This window comes from Nomascus leucogenys, chromosome 2, assembly GCF_006542625.1.
Source record: "Nomascus leucogenys isolate Asia chromosome 2, Asia_NLE_v1, whole genome shotgun sequence".
In the NCBI taxonomy this organism is placed as follows: domain Eukaryota; kingdom Metazoa; phylum Chordata; class Mammalia; order Primates; family Hylobatidae; genus Nomascus; species Nomascus leucogenys.
Window position 1 is genome coordinate 119,344,919 of NC_044382.1, and position 18,329 is coordinate 119,363,247.

At 37.8% G+C, this 18,329-nt stretch overlaps 1 protein-coding gene across 1 annotated transcript in view; it reads left to right on the plus strand.

The window, feature by feature from the left end:
• The window catches only part of CAMK4 (calcium/calmodulin dependent protein kinase IV), a 265,759-nt gene that overhangs the window by 146,245 nt on the left and 101,185 nt on the right, over window positions 1–18,329 (plus strand). Inside the window, exons 4-5 of the mRNA XM_003259823.3 lie at window positions 975–1,037; window positions 2,986–3,068. Coding sequence (XP_003259871.1) covers window positions 975–1,037; window positions 2,986–3,068 — 146 coding nt within the window. The remainder of the gene's footprint in view (window positions 1–974; window positions 1,038–2,985; window positions 3,069–18,329) is intronic.

The following is an 18,329-nucleotide window of genomic DNA, read 5'->3' on the forward strand; positions in this document are numbered from 1 at the left end:
AGACATTAAAACCTTTATGTCTACTATATAACTTTTAGATCTCTGAAATGCCAGCTCATTGTGATTAAAGGGGTCAATCATTGGGCTACAGAGAATATCCCTCATTTTGGAATATCCTGAACTAAATCGCCATTGTCTGAAACATAGAGACCAAGTGGTGAACTAACTAGGATTCTTTCATGGCAAGCAACAGAAACTAACTCTGGATAACTGAAGCAGAAAAAGGAAATGTAGTGGCTCATATAATTAGAAGTTCAAAGGACAAACCAGCATAACTGAATCTAGGGGCTTAAATTATATCAACAGTCCTCTTCATAACTCAGCAATATTTTTTCCTGTGTTGGCCTCATTTTAATAAAGTGGTCTCCATATTGTATCAAAACTGTTCACTATTAGAAGCAGACTCTATCCTCTTTTGCTCTCATAATTTCAGAGAAAGATGGAATACCTGTTTCTTGATTGTTTGCGCAAAATTTTTGGAGAGGCTCCTGACTGGGATGACTTGGGTCTGGCGAATATTCCTATCACAATGGCCAGGGAACAGGATACTCTCCTTGGGTAGGTTGGGTTTTGTGCTACATCCGTGTGAGAAGGACAAGTGAAGTGACTGATGGCTCCACTGGGGTTTAGGCAGACTTCCATGTAAGAAAGCAAGACAAAGAAGAAGGATGGGTTGAAATGAGCTTGGGCGTTAGTTGTGGCAGTGATGACTTTTGGTAGTAAAGTGGGGAAGATGCCGTGTGAGGAGTCTGACAAGTTGTGATGCATACTAGTTCCTGCCTGTGTCTTATGTCGGAAGCAGAGAGAAAGGATGTGCAGCTGAAAAAGAAAGAGAGGAAGGAGACACACAAAAGCTAAGGAATTAGGCTCTGCCAATTGCCTGATTCACCCAGATAGTTATTGCTGTTTCTGTTTCTCTGCTACAATGAAGGGGGGAGTTTTTTTCAGTTTATCTCTTTTATTTTGCCTTTTAGGTGGACAAAAAAATCGTAAGAACTGAGATAGGAGTTCTTCTTCGCCTCTCACATCCAAACATTGTAAGTGGTTTTTAACCTACTATTTCAAATGATTGCCAGAGCTAAAGAAAGGGACTTTTGTCGTTCACTGTCAATGCTGATAATGAGAAGGGGATTCTCCCATCACTGATAGCTACTACGTGCTAGCTCTTGTCCTCATCTCATCACCTTTGCAATCCTTTGGCTGAATAAGTCTTACAAGTAATACCTCTGAAAAAGTTCCAAAATAGACAAATTAGCTATATACACCATCTTTATTTTCATTCATAAAAGGATAAAAATCAAAGAGTTTTGTTTTGCTCTAATAAAACACTGACTTTTTCCTTCTTTTGTGTGCCTATCTTATTAATTTTCCATTACTGAAAAAGCCTGTGAAGAAAATACATTGCTTTCCAAAGTCATTTCAGTCTGCTTTGAGAGAGGATCTGCTTCATGAACAATGTGAAGATGCAAATAAATGATGTACTCGAATGCAGAAAATAAAATGTCCTCAGAAGCTCTGCTTCAGGCTTTGTCCAGACAGCCTCTGAGGCAAAGATCTAGTAAAAAGCTTTCTTGAACTGATGATGTGAAAAAGAACAAAATTATTTTCCAGGTTGCAAGTTATTTTTATGAATTAAGCCATCTACTTCAAGAAAGCATTTTTGCCCATTTCTCTGAGGAAGTTGTGATGTCCAGGGGGATGGCCTGCAATGCTTAGGCTCAAGGCAAAGTGCTCAAAACTTAACATTTGAGTTAGGGAAGCATTCAGTTATAAATAGCAGAAAACTTGAATAGGATGATTTAAACAAATATTTTCCATATGTTGCAAGCAACAAAAATCAGGCAGTTTTCTGGCTCAGCTCCTCAGTGCTGCCATTCCAGAGCCCAGATACCATCCTTGGTTCTGCCATCCTCAGTGCGTTGACTTTCGTCCTCACGCTTTTCCCTCCTGGGCCTAACATGGCTGCTCCACAATTTTTGCAAGTCATCACGTCTATATTCAAAATAGGAAGAAGATGGAAGGATCTCAGCTGCCGATTCTCATGAGAAGAGTAAAAGCTTTCTCAGAAACTATGGCAGCGGAAGTCTCTTCAAATTTTATTGGCTGGAGCTAGTCACAAGATTACCCTTAGCTGCATGGAGGGTGTGAAATTAGTGGCTAAGACCATTCATGATCCACAGTTTGTGGCTAGACACCATCTCTGAACAAATCAGAGTTGTATTTATATTAAAGTAGGGAGAAAAGGGCTTTGGGTAAGCAGTTAATAAAATCTCCCACACTCCATCACCACTTTTACATTATCCATCTCTTCTCTCCAAAGATAAGTCAATGTAGAATTTTCCTCAAGTGTAGACTAGTCCTGGCTACTAGATTCTCATATATATGGAGAAAAATATCTAAAACTGCTTGGATTATCTGAATGTGATGAAGACCGTGGTATGCTCAGTCAAGTCACTGTCACCACTACTTTTCTGAGGATTCCTTCACCCACTGACAACTTTTTAGCTATTGATTGATATATCCTTTACATATAGGCAGACTTTAAGCTGGTCCTACCCTGCCTCAGACCCCTAATTTTAAATTCGTAATTCCCAGAAGAAATAGGCATTTTGTACCTCTAGCCACCATGATGCCTCAAATGGTTTAGGAAGTTGTGTTGTTTTTTGTTTTTGATTTTTGAACAATTCAGAAGTTGGGATGTTTTAGAAGAGTTAGAAAGTGTTTCCAAGGCAGATATTTTTCAACTGTCAAAAGGAAAAATGTAAACATTTTATAGGAACTTTGAGAAAAATGAAGTAACTGATAAAATCAACAACCCAGAAAGAGAGTGAGAAATAGCTAGCTGATAAAAGAATGAGGAAACTTTATTAACAGTGATCCAACATAGTACTACTGCAGAATGTTGTTTTAGCCATAGTGTTAGCTATTTCCAAGAAAGATGGAATAAGAAATTTGTGATATTCTTTTTTTTATATCTTTCCCTAGATAAAACTTAAAGAAATATTTGAAACCCCTACAGAAATCAGTCTGGTCCTAGAACTCGTCACAGGAGGAGAACTGTTTGATAGGTGAGTTGGTTCTGGAAATATAACCACAGAAAGATTTGCTTTTGGCCACCAAAAAATAAAGGGCATTTCTCCTGAAACTTTTTATAATGACAGATTATACTTGTTGATAAATACTACTAAAAAAAAGTCTTAAGAAGTATGTTGAAGGAAGGTGGGTAGTGGTAAAATGTAGGTACATGAAAATTTGAGATATTTAGTGAGTAAAAAGAGGAACACTATAATATCTATTTATCTTTGCAAACATTTATCTCCTCAGTAAAAAGATAGAATGTCTAAAATCAAATTAAATTTAAACTAAATAGTAAGATTTATGAGAATATCTTAGGAAAATATTTGATGAAAAATTATAGAAAATTAAACATGTACTCTGTCCTCTTTTATGATCCAAAAGCTCATAAAACTCAATAATCTTCAAATGATTATTTTTAAGCGTATTTTCTTTAGAAGTCTGTGTAAAGAGTTCATGTTGCAAAGTAAACATGTTCTGTTATAGCCAATTATTGCCAACTTTGGTTTCCTGTTCATATGTTCATCTTTCAAAGCAGAGGAGGGAGAATGGAGGGGGTGGGGGTGGGGGTGGGGAGTGCACCTGGAAATCTGGCAGAGCATAATATATGCAAACTATTTGTACAAGACGCACAAACTTTATGTTTCCATAGTTGTTCCATCTTCCCCACCCTCTTGGGAGAATTCTATATTTGTCATGATGGGCCCTTGAGAGCCTTTTGCTGTGTTCATCAGGTAATCAAAAAAGAATGGCATTTAAAGAAGACAAAGAGACTAAGTAGGCATGTATTAGAAATGGTAAAGAAGCCATACGTGAATGGAAAAGTTTTGGTTAAAAAATGGGGCAAGAGACAGGTAGGCTGCAGTTTATGGGGAAGACAGAAGAGACTGAGGGAACCATTGATGTACCCTGAGTGCCTGGATCACAGCAAATGCTCCATAAATATTTGCTGAATGAATGAATGAACAACTGGTACAATGAATGGACTCTGAGGAGAAAGATATCTAAAGGGGATTAGTTTTGAATGTGTTGGGAGAAGAACACTCCTTCACTTTTGCCTGGGTCTGAATGTTTGTGTGCCCCCAAAATTCCAAGATTGCCAAAATCTTGATCCCTAAGATAATGGTATTAGGAGATGGGATCATTGGGAGGTCATTAGGTCATAAAGGTGGAGCCCTCCAGAATGAAATTAGTGCCCATATAAGAGAGGCCCTAGAGAGCTGCCTTCCCCCTTTTACTATGTAAGGACACAGCAAGAAGGTGCCCTGTATGAGAAAGTGGGCCGTCACCAGACACAAAATCTTCTGGTGCCTTGATCTTGGACTTTCCAGCCTCCAGACCTGTGAGAAATAATTGTTTGATATGTATAAGACACACAGGTTATGTTATTTTTAAATAGCAGCTCAAATGGACTAAGACACCTTCCTTCCCACCCCTACTCTACCCCGTTAAATTTGCTGCCTCTTCAAGGGCTTTCAAAAGTATTCATATTGTTTTTCAAAGGTTCTGTCTCTTTTAAACATTACTCAGTGAAAATTTGGATCTTTAGGTGAGAAGAAGCAAAAGGCCTAGCTTCATTGCAACTACGTATGTATGTGTAACAGATATACATCTGAATTTTGTTCATATATATGTTGAACCTTCCTTAGAGCAGGTTCAACATATTATTAGACTTTAAACATTATAACATTTTGACTGTTTTCACATTTTAAGAATAATAAGTCAGCTGAAGGAAGTGAGCATCAGTAGCCTAAAGTCATACAGTTCTGGCAGCAGTTGTTTTTTTGAAAGACTCACAGTAGTGAATCCTGACTCTACAACTGAAAGATAACTAACTAACCTAGAATAATTTACTTAACTTCTCTGAACCTCAGAACAAATTTGAAGTGGCTTTATGTTGCTAATAAAGCTTAGATGGCTCTGACCACTATGAAGATACTCTTGTTCACATGTTCCCATGTCCTCAAGCAAGACTCTCCTGGACTAGGTAATTTGGGTATGGCCACAATATGCCTATAATGGCTCCTTTTTCAACACCTCTTTAGCTGACTCTTTTTCATGGATGTATTCCTTCTTTAGGTACATTAATAGAGTCAGTTTATAATCAGATCCTGCTGGCTTTGGAGCTATGAGCTCTCTCTAAGGAGACCTTGCATATTTCTCTGCTAATTGTAGTCTACCAGAGAGAACTCTCATGTTTTTAAATTATAAATAATTGCAGGACAGGAATGTCACACTGAAGCAATCATCTACTAATAGTATTTGCTATTTACTTACCTACCTCTATTGGTTTGAGTTAATTGGGAATCAAGGGTTTCTCCTTCTTTTCTTCTCAACCTTTCTTCCATGAAAGAATTTGGGATGAAATTTAATTCAGCTATAGCTAAAAATGAAAAAAACTAAATGCTATTGATAAATTTCATTTGGAGAGATAAATGGATGAAATATTCATATTTAACAGAAAACATCTGAAGAGTGGCAGACAGCCAGTAAAGCACTCAACTCTTAGTGGTTTTAAAAGATAGACTCTTTTCCTTTGCATGTTGTGGTCCACAGCATTGACCTAGCTAATATGAACTTGGTCTCTCCATTAAGTTACTTAATTCTGCAGTTATCTTTAAATTTTATCCAGCTGAAAATACATTCTGCATTACTATCCAATGTATTGATTTCTTTCTTGAGAGTTAAAAGGTAATATGGTCTCTTTTTTTGTACTTAGGTCAAAACGAATTTATTTAATTGTGATGATAAGAATTCATCCCTGGTCTAATGATGACTCTAATAGTACGTAATGAATGAACTAGGGGAGTAATTGCTGGAGAGATAATCATATGAGTCTATTATACTCAAAAAGGTTGTATTTAATTAGCAAAAAATTTATTCTATAATGCTTATAAAAATTAAACATAGTCAAAATCCAAGTAGAATCTGCTATTTTATGTAGAATTTAAATAGTAAATTGCATAGGACAATTTATTAGAAATTTTGGAATAAAATCCATGATTTGTTGTGCCCAAGAAAAATTTAAAACATAAATAAATTTGCACAATTATGACCACATGAGAAGAAGAAAGCTCCCAAGAAGTTTCTGTTTAATCGTTCTCAGTTTGGTCTCAACTCTTAAAACCTCAACATCATTTTCATTGAATTATTGAAACGGACAAGGTGTGAGTTTTGCTTTAAGAGCAAGTTTTGAAGTTTTTTTCTCTCAAAAATGACTGTATTTTAAGACAGTAAATTTAGCAATATCCTTACAGTCTTCTAATTAAATCAAAAGTATTTTTTCTTGATTTTTGTCAGATAACTCCAGTATCTAAGTATAGTTTTGAATTTTTAAAAAAATTGTCATGGGTTTTTTTCTGTTTTCTTTTTCTTTTTTTATTTTATCAATTTTTCCTAAAGAATTTTATTTTTATTTAACTTTTAAGTTCAGGGGTACATTTGCAGGTTTGTTACATAGGTAAATGTGTGTCATGGCGATTTGTTGTACAGATTGTTTCATCACCCAAGTATTAAACCTCATATCCACTAATCCATTAGTTATTTCTCCTGATCCCCTCCATCCTCCCAATTTCCACCCTTCGAAAGGCCCCAGTGTGTGTTGTTCCCCTCTATGTGTCCATGTGTTCTCATCATTTAGCTCCTACTTATAATTGAGAACATGCAGTATTTGGTTTTCTGTTCTTGTGTTAGTTTGCTAAGGATAATGGCCTCCAGTTCCTTCCATGTCCCTGCAAAGGACATGATCCATTTCTTTTTGTGTTTTTGCTTGCCTGTTTAGGCTTGTTCCAATGTCAAACATTATGTATAAAAGGTTTTAGAATTTGAGGCCTGGAATGCTGTTACCTTCCAAAAAAGGAGATTTTCTTTTGTTGTGGCAGGCATTTAAGGTTAACAAATAGATCTTTTTAATACAGTCAGATATTAGGCTAATTCAAAGCTGGGCTTCCTAATGGCTGGTGTCTTTCTTGTCAAGTCTTATTCACAAGGCTTTGCTCTTTGAAGGTCTCAACTTTAAGCCAGGGCATTATATCAGGGCTCGTCTTACTTGGTAGACCCTCAATGCCAACTTCTGTACTCTTAGCTCTGTGTAATGGCCAGAAACTTTATTCAGCTTCTCAGCCTGTCAGCTGCTGTGCTGGAATAAGTAAATGCCTTCAGAAGGAAAGCAGAGGCATCAGATGGCAGGTTTGCTTTGCTGAGTTTTTCTTCTCTTCTGGATCTTGATTCCTAAATCCTTCTCTTCCTTAGTGTATTAGTTAGGGATCTGTAAAGGGACAGAACTAATAGGGTAGATGTATGTATGTAGGGGAGTTTATTAGGAGAATTCACTCACACAATCACAAGGCGAATTTCCACAATAGGCCACCTGCAAGCTGAGGAGCCAGGAAGCCAGTCTGAGTTCTCAAACCTCAAAAGTAGGGAAGCCAATAGCGCAGCCTTCAGTCTATGGCCAAAGACCCAAGAGCCCCTGGCAAATCACTAGTGTAAGTCCAAGAGTCCAAAAGCTGAAGAACTTGGAGTCTGAGGTTCAAGGGCAGGAAGCATCCAGCACAGGAGAAAGATGGAAACCAGAAGACTTAGCCAGTCTAGTCTTTCCACATTCTTCTGCCTGCTTTTATCCTAGCCTTGCTGGCAGCTGATTGAGGGTGGGTCTGCATCTCCCAGTTCACCGTTAATCTCCTTTGGCAACACCCTCACAGACACACCCAAGAACAATACTTTACATCCTTCATTCCAATCAAGTTGACACTCAATATTACCATCACTCTTGATAACTCTCTGATTTGTTCAAATAGATTTTTTAAAAGTTATTTTATTGAGTTTGTTTTTATTTTTCTTGCCTGGAAGCTTGTCTGACCCACCATTGCTGAGAGCAAAAATTCACATATGGTTTTAAATTTTTTTCACAGACACTAATGTATTTTCCTGATTTAAAAAGTCAGCCTATTTGAGCAAGCAGGATGAAAAGCAGTATACTCACTATGCAAATATGAAAACAGAATTAGTAAAGGTTAATGATCTTCCCAGTCCAGGCAACCAGACTGTCTTCTGATCCAATCCTTTCCTTCTTGTAGGGCCTCATTTTCTTTCTTATTAAGTCCAGTTTGTCGCTCGCACATCATTTCCAAGAAAATAAATATCTATTTATACGTGGAAAATCCATGATGTATTGACTGGTCCTATGCAAACCTATGTATCTATGTAGCCCACTCAATAACTCTCTCTGCACCTTTTTTGAGGTATTATTATCCATATTTTTCTATAGCATAAACTTAAAAAGTTATAAATAAGTCATAAGACCTCACCTCCAGTCCTACTATATGAGTCCTAATAGTAATCTGTACTTCAGCATTTCTGGATCTCTCATTCTTGTTGGAAACAAATTGAATTTTCCGGACATTGCTATTAGAAAAAGGGTTGAGAAATAGAACCGAGGCTGTTTCTTGTCCCAGTCTTTCTAGAGTTGTATCATGGTTGGTATTAGGATTTAACAAACTTAGAAAAAGTCTGCATTTGTGAAGACCATTGTATCAGAAATTGGTCATCAATGTAATTATCTAATGAGTGATTCTATAAAATGCGATTGTTCAGAAAGGATAATTAGTGAATATAATGAGGAACATTTTTGAGATCCTGTTGGGTTGCTGGCAGAGTGTGCAGGGCAATTTACTAACATGATACTATTTAATCATTATAGCAACACATATATAAAGTAGGGTTTGATATATACATTTTATAGACAAGACAACTGAGGATCAGAGAGGTCTCTTTACTTCCGTTAGGTCACTCAGCTTGTATATGATCTAATAATAATTAAATAAGATTGGATTCAAGTATGTCACATTCCGAAGTATACAATTTTTCTACCATGTCATGCTGCTGCAAATGCCAAAACTCTTATGCTTAAAAATAAAACTTCAGATTAGTAATCTAACATTTGTCCTACTTGAGTGTTGGCTTAACCTGACCTTTAATTTGTATGTAGTTGTTTTTCAACCATGGATATTTTAAATACATCTCTTTATGTGGCTTTATCTGGCTATATGTAAAGAAAACTTATACTTTGATTTGGACTAGACTTATATTTTACTTTTTCTAGAAGCTTGGCCATAAAATGAAAGATAGAGGTGAGGTAGTAGAACACATTGGATAAATAGAAGTTTATTATTTTAAGCCGTAGGTCTAGGAACACGTTGATTTGCTGATGGGAAGGAGCTCATAAGAAAGAGAAGCAGGAGAGATTTGTATGAGAGGGACCTAAATTTGGAACAGCATTCTAGAAAAGGCACGAAGGGAATGAGACCGAGAGTCAGATAAAGGGATTTGGTTTTTAGAAAAAACTCTTCTTCCTCTGAAGCAGAAAGAAAGAGACAAAGGGTCAAAGGAGCTAGATTAATCAAAGCAATTGTGAAAAAGAAAGACTTTTGGAATAAGTTGGAAGACACTGTTGGGACTGAGATGTAATTGTACCTTACTTATAAACTAATAAAATAGCCTATTATTCTTTTATGGATGCTGGAAAGCACACGATTCCTGGATCAGAGACAAAGGGCCTTATTACTCATGGCACAGCAGACGTTATGGGCATTAGCAAGTCTGTCAGTTCCCCTTGCCCTTTGAGTTCCATGGAGGCAGTACAGTTGGGCCAGATAGATGCCTACCCTGGAATTAGATGTTTTACGAGAGGGCAGATAATTTTTTGTGTGTGTGTATTTTTAGTAGAGACAGGGTTTCATCATGTTCACCAGGATGGTCTGGATCTCTTGACCTCGTGATTCACCCACCTTGGCCTCCCAAAGTGCTGGGATTACAGGCATGAGTCACTGCACCCAGCCAAGGGGAGATAATTTAAATGTCATCAACTGGAGAATGAACGACCATTCAGCAATGAAAAGGAATGTTCCTTTGATACACACTACAACATGGATGAACTTTAAAAAGTTTATGCTAAGGGAATAAAGCCAGACATGGAAGACTGTATATGCTATGACTCTATGACTTTATAAGGAATTTCAAGAAAGGGAAAATACATAGACAGAAGCAAAGCAGTGGTTTCCTAGGGCTGGAAATAGAAGTGTGGTGGGGTATAAGACGTTTAGGTAGTTCGGTCTTGATAGCCTCTATTTTCCCAGTATTGTTAAAGAAGGGAAATTGATCTCCTAATACTAACTGGTAAAGAATGGAATAGGGCACTTGAAGAAGATTTTAAGTGAGATTGTGTGAACAGATGAGGGAAAGAATAAGGGCTTTTGAGGAGCACTGAAGGTCTGCTAATGCTGAAGGCTATGCATGTTTGGAGACTCTGGTTTCTGTAGCATTATATATTACTGGCTTACTCCTCCATATCATTCATGGAGTTTTGGACAGCATCTCTTTTTCTGTTGGCTTTCATCCAACTTTTCAGCCATCTCCCTCTTGATCTCTTTCCTGAGTTCCTCTTCCCCTCCCCACCTCTTAAGTTCCCTTTAAACTTCTTCCTACATTCTTGTTAGATGAATTTGACACTCACCTGTGGCTTGAGCCACACTGCTGGCTACAATCTCAGCTAAGATGAAAACTGTATTTTCAGCAGTCTACTAGGCTTCTCACCAAGTCCCATTAGCACCTCTAAATCAAATGAACTCAGCATCCCTCTCTCAATCTCATTCCCCTTCCCTGTGAACTGATTCACCAACTAAACTAATCAACATGAATTTCTCCCTTTTCCTTTAGATTCTCCTTTCCTCTTCCCTATAATTCTTCCTCTGAGCAGCTTTGAAATCTGTTCCCTTTTCCCTTTCCCAGTGCTTCTTCCCTGTTGCACCTTTGCATTATTTCCCATTGCAGCAGACTCCTAGAGAGTATTACTTTCACTCCTTTCCATCCATCTGTGTATAAGCATAGATTTGATCAGGTCAGCCCAGGAAACTACTCACTACTTTCACTTTAAGTCAATACTTTTAAACATGACAAAAAAAGCCCACTTACAATCTGGCCTCACCTTACCATGCTGGCTTTACCACCCACTTTGTTCTCTTCCCACCAATGTATTAACCACTGTATATTGTCTCCACCCTCAAGGAGCTCATAGTCTAAAGAGGGAAAGTAAAAATGTGACATAGACTCTAATATTTTTTAAGCATCACCTTCCAAATAAAGCATATTAGGGATTATAATGACCACAATATCATAAATTTTTTTTAATGAGGGCTAGGAAATAAAAAGAAATAAAAATAATCAGGGCATAAAAGAGAGATCATCAGATGTTTTGTGTTTGTTAGAGATTGGCCGCATATTCAGCTCTAAGTATTCATGTGGGGATGGTAAGTGCTATAATTAGGGCATAAACACAGTGTGTAGAGTACAAAACAAGGGGGTTTTGTAAGTCAGAAATTGCTTCAGGAAGGAGTAAAATCTTTTGAGCTGCCTCTTATGTGAGAAATTGGAAATTAGCAGGCAGAGGCCAGGAGGAAGGGCCTATTGTGGCAAAATGATGTTCAAAAGCACAATTGTACACTGTTGGGTAAAATATGAGCATCTTAGTCTCAATTTTAAAAGCTGGGCTAGGTAGAAAGCAAGCAGGGCTAGACATTTGTTAAGTGAATGATTAAATAAACAGTGTGCTCCTGAGCAATACATATTTATGTGTTTTTTGTTTGTTTGTTTGTTTTTGAGACAGAGTCTCGCTCTGTCGCCCAGGCTGGAGTGCAGTGGCGTGATCTTGGCTCACTGCAGACTCCACCTCCCGGGTTCACTCCATTTTCCTGCCTCAGCCTCCTGAGTAACTGGGACTACAGGCACGCGCGACCATGCCCAGCTAATTTTTTATATTTTTTTTAGTAGAGACGGGGTTTCACTGTGTTAGCCAGGATGTTCTCGAACTCCTGACCTCGTGATCCACCCGCCTCGGCCTCCCAAAGTGCTGGAATTACAGGCGTAAGCCACCCCGCCTGGCTGCAATATATATATCTTTCAGTCAGGCCTTTTATCTATAGTATGAGAGAAGTAGACTGGAAATCTCTTAGGCCCATTCCCAGATTCGCAATTTGATTTGACCTCCTCTTTCTCTTGTCGGCTCCCTGGCCAGCACTCACATTGATCCACAATTCCCTGACTTTCTTCTTAGTATTCGAATGTAACAGGTGCTAGTAGTATCTTTCAAACTACTTTTTTGAAACGTATATGAACTTGACATTCTTTGGCAGGAAAGTTCTTACAGAAAGCACCAAAACAGGCAATGATGTCATCAATAAAATAAGAAGCTGTGATTGAAACTTACAAAGAAGTGGTAGATTTACACAGAGTACAGCAGATTTCATTTTAATATAATTTTGTATGTAACAGCATAATGGTGTACTGGCAGCCCTTAAGACTTGGTTCCTGAAACTTTATATTATTTGGGGCTTTTACTGTCTGTCATTTGATCCTTCAGTACACATTCTCATCAGACCAATATCTTTCTCACATAAACCTAGTCATCTACAGTTATTATGCAGCCATTTGAGAAAAAGCTGCGAGTGGTGAGCAGAGCAGCAGGGCTCCTAATCTATGTGCCAGGAAGTCTGGGGCCTCAGAATATGATCAGATTAGAGCTCTTCAGCTGCTGTGCGCGTGTTAACTGCCTGGATGGAGATGCGCTCAATTCAATTTGTGGCAATTAGTGTTACAGAAGCAAATGCACCAGCGTCATGTATTACAGCAGCTCCATAGAGAGAAATAGGCATTGCCTGTATTTTTTCATCCTATAAATTTTAAATGATAGGAAGAAAAACACACCAACTGAGGAGAAGAGCACGGGCACCAGCACAGCGAGCAGTGGAAGTAAAAGGCACAGTCGTGGAGTAAGAGAGCCTGTTGAAGCCAGAGGCTTTCAGTGGAGGAGCTTGGGGAAATGTACGACCTTCGTGCTTCCTTCCCAGATCTCCAGATGTCTGCTAGGCCCCCTGGCAGCTGAGGGACATGTAGGAACTGGAGTCTCAGGGCAGCCTTTTGGGTCAGTGTTGTGATTAAAATCCTAGAAGACATTTTGTTTTGAGCTCTGAGCCCTCTGGCCTCGCCCACAATGGAAGGCTGGGAAACTGTGTGGCACAGAGGCAAACCACAGGGCCCTGGGCCTGTGACAATTATCTTAAAATGCTGGTAGCATCTTAACTGCTTCCTTATTAGTTTTCAAATCACGAAACAGAAATTAGTTTACTAAATCTGAAGAGAAATGCAGCAATAACTATGTTTAAATATGAAAAAACAAAAATACCAGCCAAAATTATCCCTCTGTTTTTTACAGCTTTAAAACCCCTACAATGATTAAATATTTCATTGCTTCTAAGACTCAGAGTCATGAATATGTTTCGTATAAAGCTATAAAACCTTGACTGTCTATCCATGGTTCAATTTCATTGGCAAATTTTTTGAGATGCCAGCTAAATTGTATAAAGAAATTACGTGTCACCTCATGAAACAAATACTCCATTTTAAGGAATTTAAATTACTTTGATTTTGTTTAAAATAAGTTTCTAAAAAGATTCATGTTATTCCAGCAATATCTAAAACTATGTAACTCTGAGTTTCTTCCTACAGCCAGCAATAATCTTTTCACTTACTGCATTGTCCTCTGGGAAGCATCCACACAGCTGTTCTTCCTCTGGAGTCATGGCCAATGTACTTGTGATGGGAATCACTTCTGAGTCCAGTGCTTTTGTTCCCCGTGATAATGAACATAGGCAAAAGTATTGTCCAAATGTCCACAATCTGAAATTTTTCTGACCCATTCACTTGGCAGTTGGTATTAATTCCATAAATATTTACTTACTATGGGCAAGTCTTGCAGCTAGGCTCTGTGGGTGATCCAAGCAACAATCTGGTGAGAGGGCTAATAATTTTACCACAGTGCCCTGCAGAAGTTTCTGGACAAACACATCTGCTGATGTCGTGCAACTGAAATTCAGAGAAATAAATTACAAGGTTTCATTTTCCTTTGCTTGGTCACTAGCATCTTCACTTGTAATCATAGTTCTAAGTTGTAAACCTGCATTTACGACTTGATTTCATTGCTGTTGAACTTTTTAGTCATCCATGGGTAGCCTGAATGGCAGCTCAACTTATAAAATATTTAAAATGGATGTCTGAGTCTCAGAAAACTAACCCTGTGACAATCTGGTTAAAGAATCATCTGGGAACAAAACTCCTTTTAGCAGAAACTGCCTGGAATAGAAGTGGTCGAAGGGTAATGGTTGGCCAAGATGCAGTGTGCAGAGTTCACACTGAAATGAGGTGGGGAGGCACTTGAGTTTTGTGCCCTTGCCCCACATATCTACTCTACGGATGCTGTTCTCACTACAGAATTAATAAATCCCTTGGTTGAACAAACCTTACATAACATACATTACATCTATGATAATGTTTTTCGTTTGTAACTTTCTTTACTCCACCATCTGTGGTCTCATCTCGGGCAGAGCCCAAATCTTATTCTGTTTACATCCAGCAAATACCTGGCTCACATTAGAAGTTACGAATGTGGATAAATATCACCACCTTCTTCTTCCGTACCTATCCCGACCCCCAACTGCCACCCTCCTTGCATCTGAAAAATTTCTGTACACCTTTCAGGTGTGAGCTGAGATATAGCTATTTCTGGAATCCTTTCCTCACCCTGCATGGCCTCCAGAATAGATTACCTGCATTTTGTCGGAGCTCTCAGGCCATTCTTTAATACCTCTATCACATCATTTAGCACACTGTGTTGAATATTGTCTGTCTACTTATACCAAGAGAAAGCCCATGAGTGCAGAGTCCATGTCCAGTTCACTACTGAGTGGCCAGCACATAACGGTCACTCCATAACATTTATTGAATAAATAAATTAGCAGATACATCTGTTGGAATGCATCCTCTGATTAAGTAAATGAATTATTTCACTAACTTAACATATATTGGGGAAAATTAGTAAAGTTTCTGTTAACTATTTTTTATATACCTACTACTACTCTCTCCCTCCCACATGAACACAGCTCCCAAGAAAATTCACTCTTCCATCAAGCCAGGCCCTAGACATTCCCACAAGAACATATTCTGAAACACAGGCACTATCTTAGTCCTTTCAGTCTGATATAACAAAATTTCTTATACTGAGTGGCTTATGAACAATACAAATTTATTTCTCACAGTTCTGGAGGCTGGAAAGTCCAAGATAAATGTGTCAGCAGATTCCATGTCTGCTGAGAGGCTGCTTTTTGATTCATGGATGGCACTTTATAGCTGTGTCTGCACATGGTGGAAGGGGCAAAGAAGCTTTCTAGGGTCTCTTTTATAAAGGCATGAATCCCATTCATGAAGGTTCATCCTTCATGATAGAATCACCTCCCAAAGGCCCCACCTCCTAATACCATCACATTCGTGATTAGGTTTCAACATATGCATTTGGGGGAGACAAACATTTCTCTCACAGTAGGCACTTAACCCTAACTTATAGCCAAATGAAAATACAGAAGATATTTAGGCTGAAGCTTGAGACTACATAATAAACCAAAATATAGAGAGGAGATTCTAGTGGGTGAAGTACCTACTTTCCAAAGAGTGATGATGCCTCCAAGAACTGTGTCTTTAATAGACACCTAAGGGAGACAGCTCATGGTTGTGGAAGTTGGCTCTCTTCAACCACAGGAGCGCCATTTGCATGAATAGTGCCCCCTGGAAAAGTACTGCAAAGCAGCTGTGGTAAAGCTCTAGCCTGGGTGAGTGACTATGGGGAAAATCCACACTGTTTGTTGTAGGCCAGAAGGTAATTGATTTTATTCCCTTCTGGAGATAATATAAGGTTGCAAAGAAATTTAACACCTATTCTTCTCCATCATCTTTGTAACAACTCCCCTCTTTTAACAAAACTGGAGAAAGCCAAGCTCCTGAGGCTATAGGTACAGGGCACAGAGGAGACACTAATTACATTTGTGCTGGCTGATAGTGATACCACAAAATCCATGTTTAGAGTAAAATGCAGAGAATGATGTCATGGTAGCCAAAGTCCTGAACTTACTCTGTCACAATAGTACTTCTTTTCCCCTTCCCTCATACTTAAAATGTTTAGAAAGTATAGTCCCATGAAGCATGTCAATTAAATTTTTATAAGTAGACCATTTAACCTAATCATGAATTGGAAAATTTCATGGTTTTGTAAGTAAATATCACAAGAAAATGATATTCAAGAACAAATGAATAATCATTCCCTAAATATTGTAATCTATTTTCCCCTTTCGTTTGACCCTAGTGCTGGTAAAGTATCCCAAAAATAAAAAGATGATGAATTTGCATTGCTTGCCAATGTTCTAAATAACTAAATAAGGAAAATAAGATAATTAAAATTTTTGCCTCAATATATTGTTTCTGAATTTTAATAACTGTAATCATTGAGGTCTTTTAATATATTTTATACTTTTGACATATCTGTTTTGTTCTGCTTCTTCTCACCCCTACCCCATCCCCTATTTTGGAAACATTTTATAGATTTTAAATTCAACTTTTAATACCAGCTACTTTGAGAACTTAAAACTTCTTGTCACAACATTTAAAGAAAACAGAAATCAAAGAAAAGTACTTTCTGAAAAATATGCTATTTGAGGTACCATCTAAGAAAAGTTTCTATTTAAAATGAAAAACGCTGTTGAAACTGTCCTTTATGTTTTGAATTGACCATTTTCAAACTTTGTGCCAGCTGAAGTCATCTTATATAGTGCTATTAGAAATGTGTTTTCTCCTGAAATTCTGGAAAGTTAGACATAGCAACAAAGTAGTTTTTCAGTCTTCCAAAAGCTCCTCATAAGATTAGACAGCAACTTGTTCTGAAAAATCAAAAACTCAATGATAATATCTACAGCAAAACCAGGCGGCAGGGTATCCCCATGAAGCCTAACATACAAGTGAGTGAGGACCAGCTAATGACAACAGGAAGAGCCATGTGGAATGATCACCTGTACACGAAGAAGCAAGGGAAGCAAGAAGACAAATGAGAGACCCCAAAGCAGGCAAACACTCAAGTCTCTCAAATCTTCAAGTTATTTTGAAGAAGGATAGGTCAATATAAAAAGAGAAGCTGAAATTGGGAGAGATTTTTACCATCCAAATTTCTGAAAAGTATAAGGGGTGCACCTGCAGTAATGTCTAAAAAGCTAATTCATTGCCAAGGCCTTGTGAACTCCTGAAACAAAAATCTAAAGTCCCCTGGGGAAAAGGTTCTACACTTAGGAAAAACTGCTGGGAAGAGAATCCAAATTAATCAGTGTAGAGACGGCAAAGGCAAGGGAATGAAGTTCCAGGGGAGGGGAAGAGATCTCAGAAAGAATGAGGGCATATTTCTTAACGCTTCATGAACATAACCAGAAACTTAAGAGCCATGAAACTAGAAAAGATATCCTGAACCATCACTCTGTCAAAAGGTTAAGTAAACCAATTTGGCTTAAAAATGGACAGCAACAGAAAAGTATCTGAGTTAGTTCCGATAGAGAATGATTATGGGACGTGGATGGAGCTGGAGGTCAACAGAGGACAGACAATAAGGAGCAGAATAAAGTTCCTTTACGCAGTGAAAGCATGTCAGGAAGAAACACCCACAAAAAAAAGAAAAATGAAAATAAGACAGTGTTACAAAATAAGCTAAAATTAAGAAAACTGTAGGACAACAGTACAGATCAAAGGTAGAAAAATTCTTACATATGTATAATTGCACACCCCAAAGAAGAAAACCAAGGCAATGGAAGAAAACAAACACAAAACGTTCTACTTCAAGAAAATATTCCTGAAATTTAAAAAGAATAATGAAAGCACTCTGAATTGAAAGATTATGCCACAAATCTGAATAACTAAACCCAGAACAACTACCGTGTTTTTCATAAAACATGTCTTAAAAGACTTTAAATTAAAAGAAAAATTATTTGCCCACATTCATGCAAAAAAAAAAAAAAAAAAGAGAGCAAGTCAATTATTTGGAGAAAATCAGATTGTCATCAGATTTTTTGAAAATCACATCATGTATCAGAAGAAAATTGTCACCTACTTAAGATAATGAGGCTCTCTTTCCTCCTATTACTTTGAAATAATATTCTTTCACTCGTTACTAATTATACAGCAATCAAGAAGTTTATCTTTTTCAAGCTGTTCTTATTTCTTCTCAATTTTTGACAGCTATATATTGTATCTGTATTGTAAGTTCATACTAGCTGGACTGCTAGTGTATTAGTCTGTTCTCACACACTATAAAGAACTACCTGCGACTGGGTGATTCA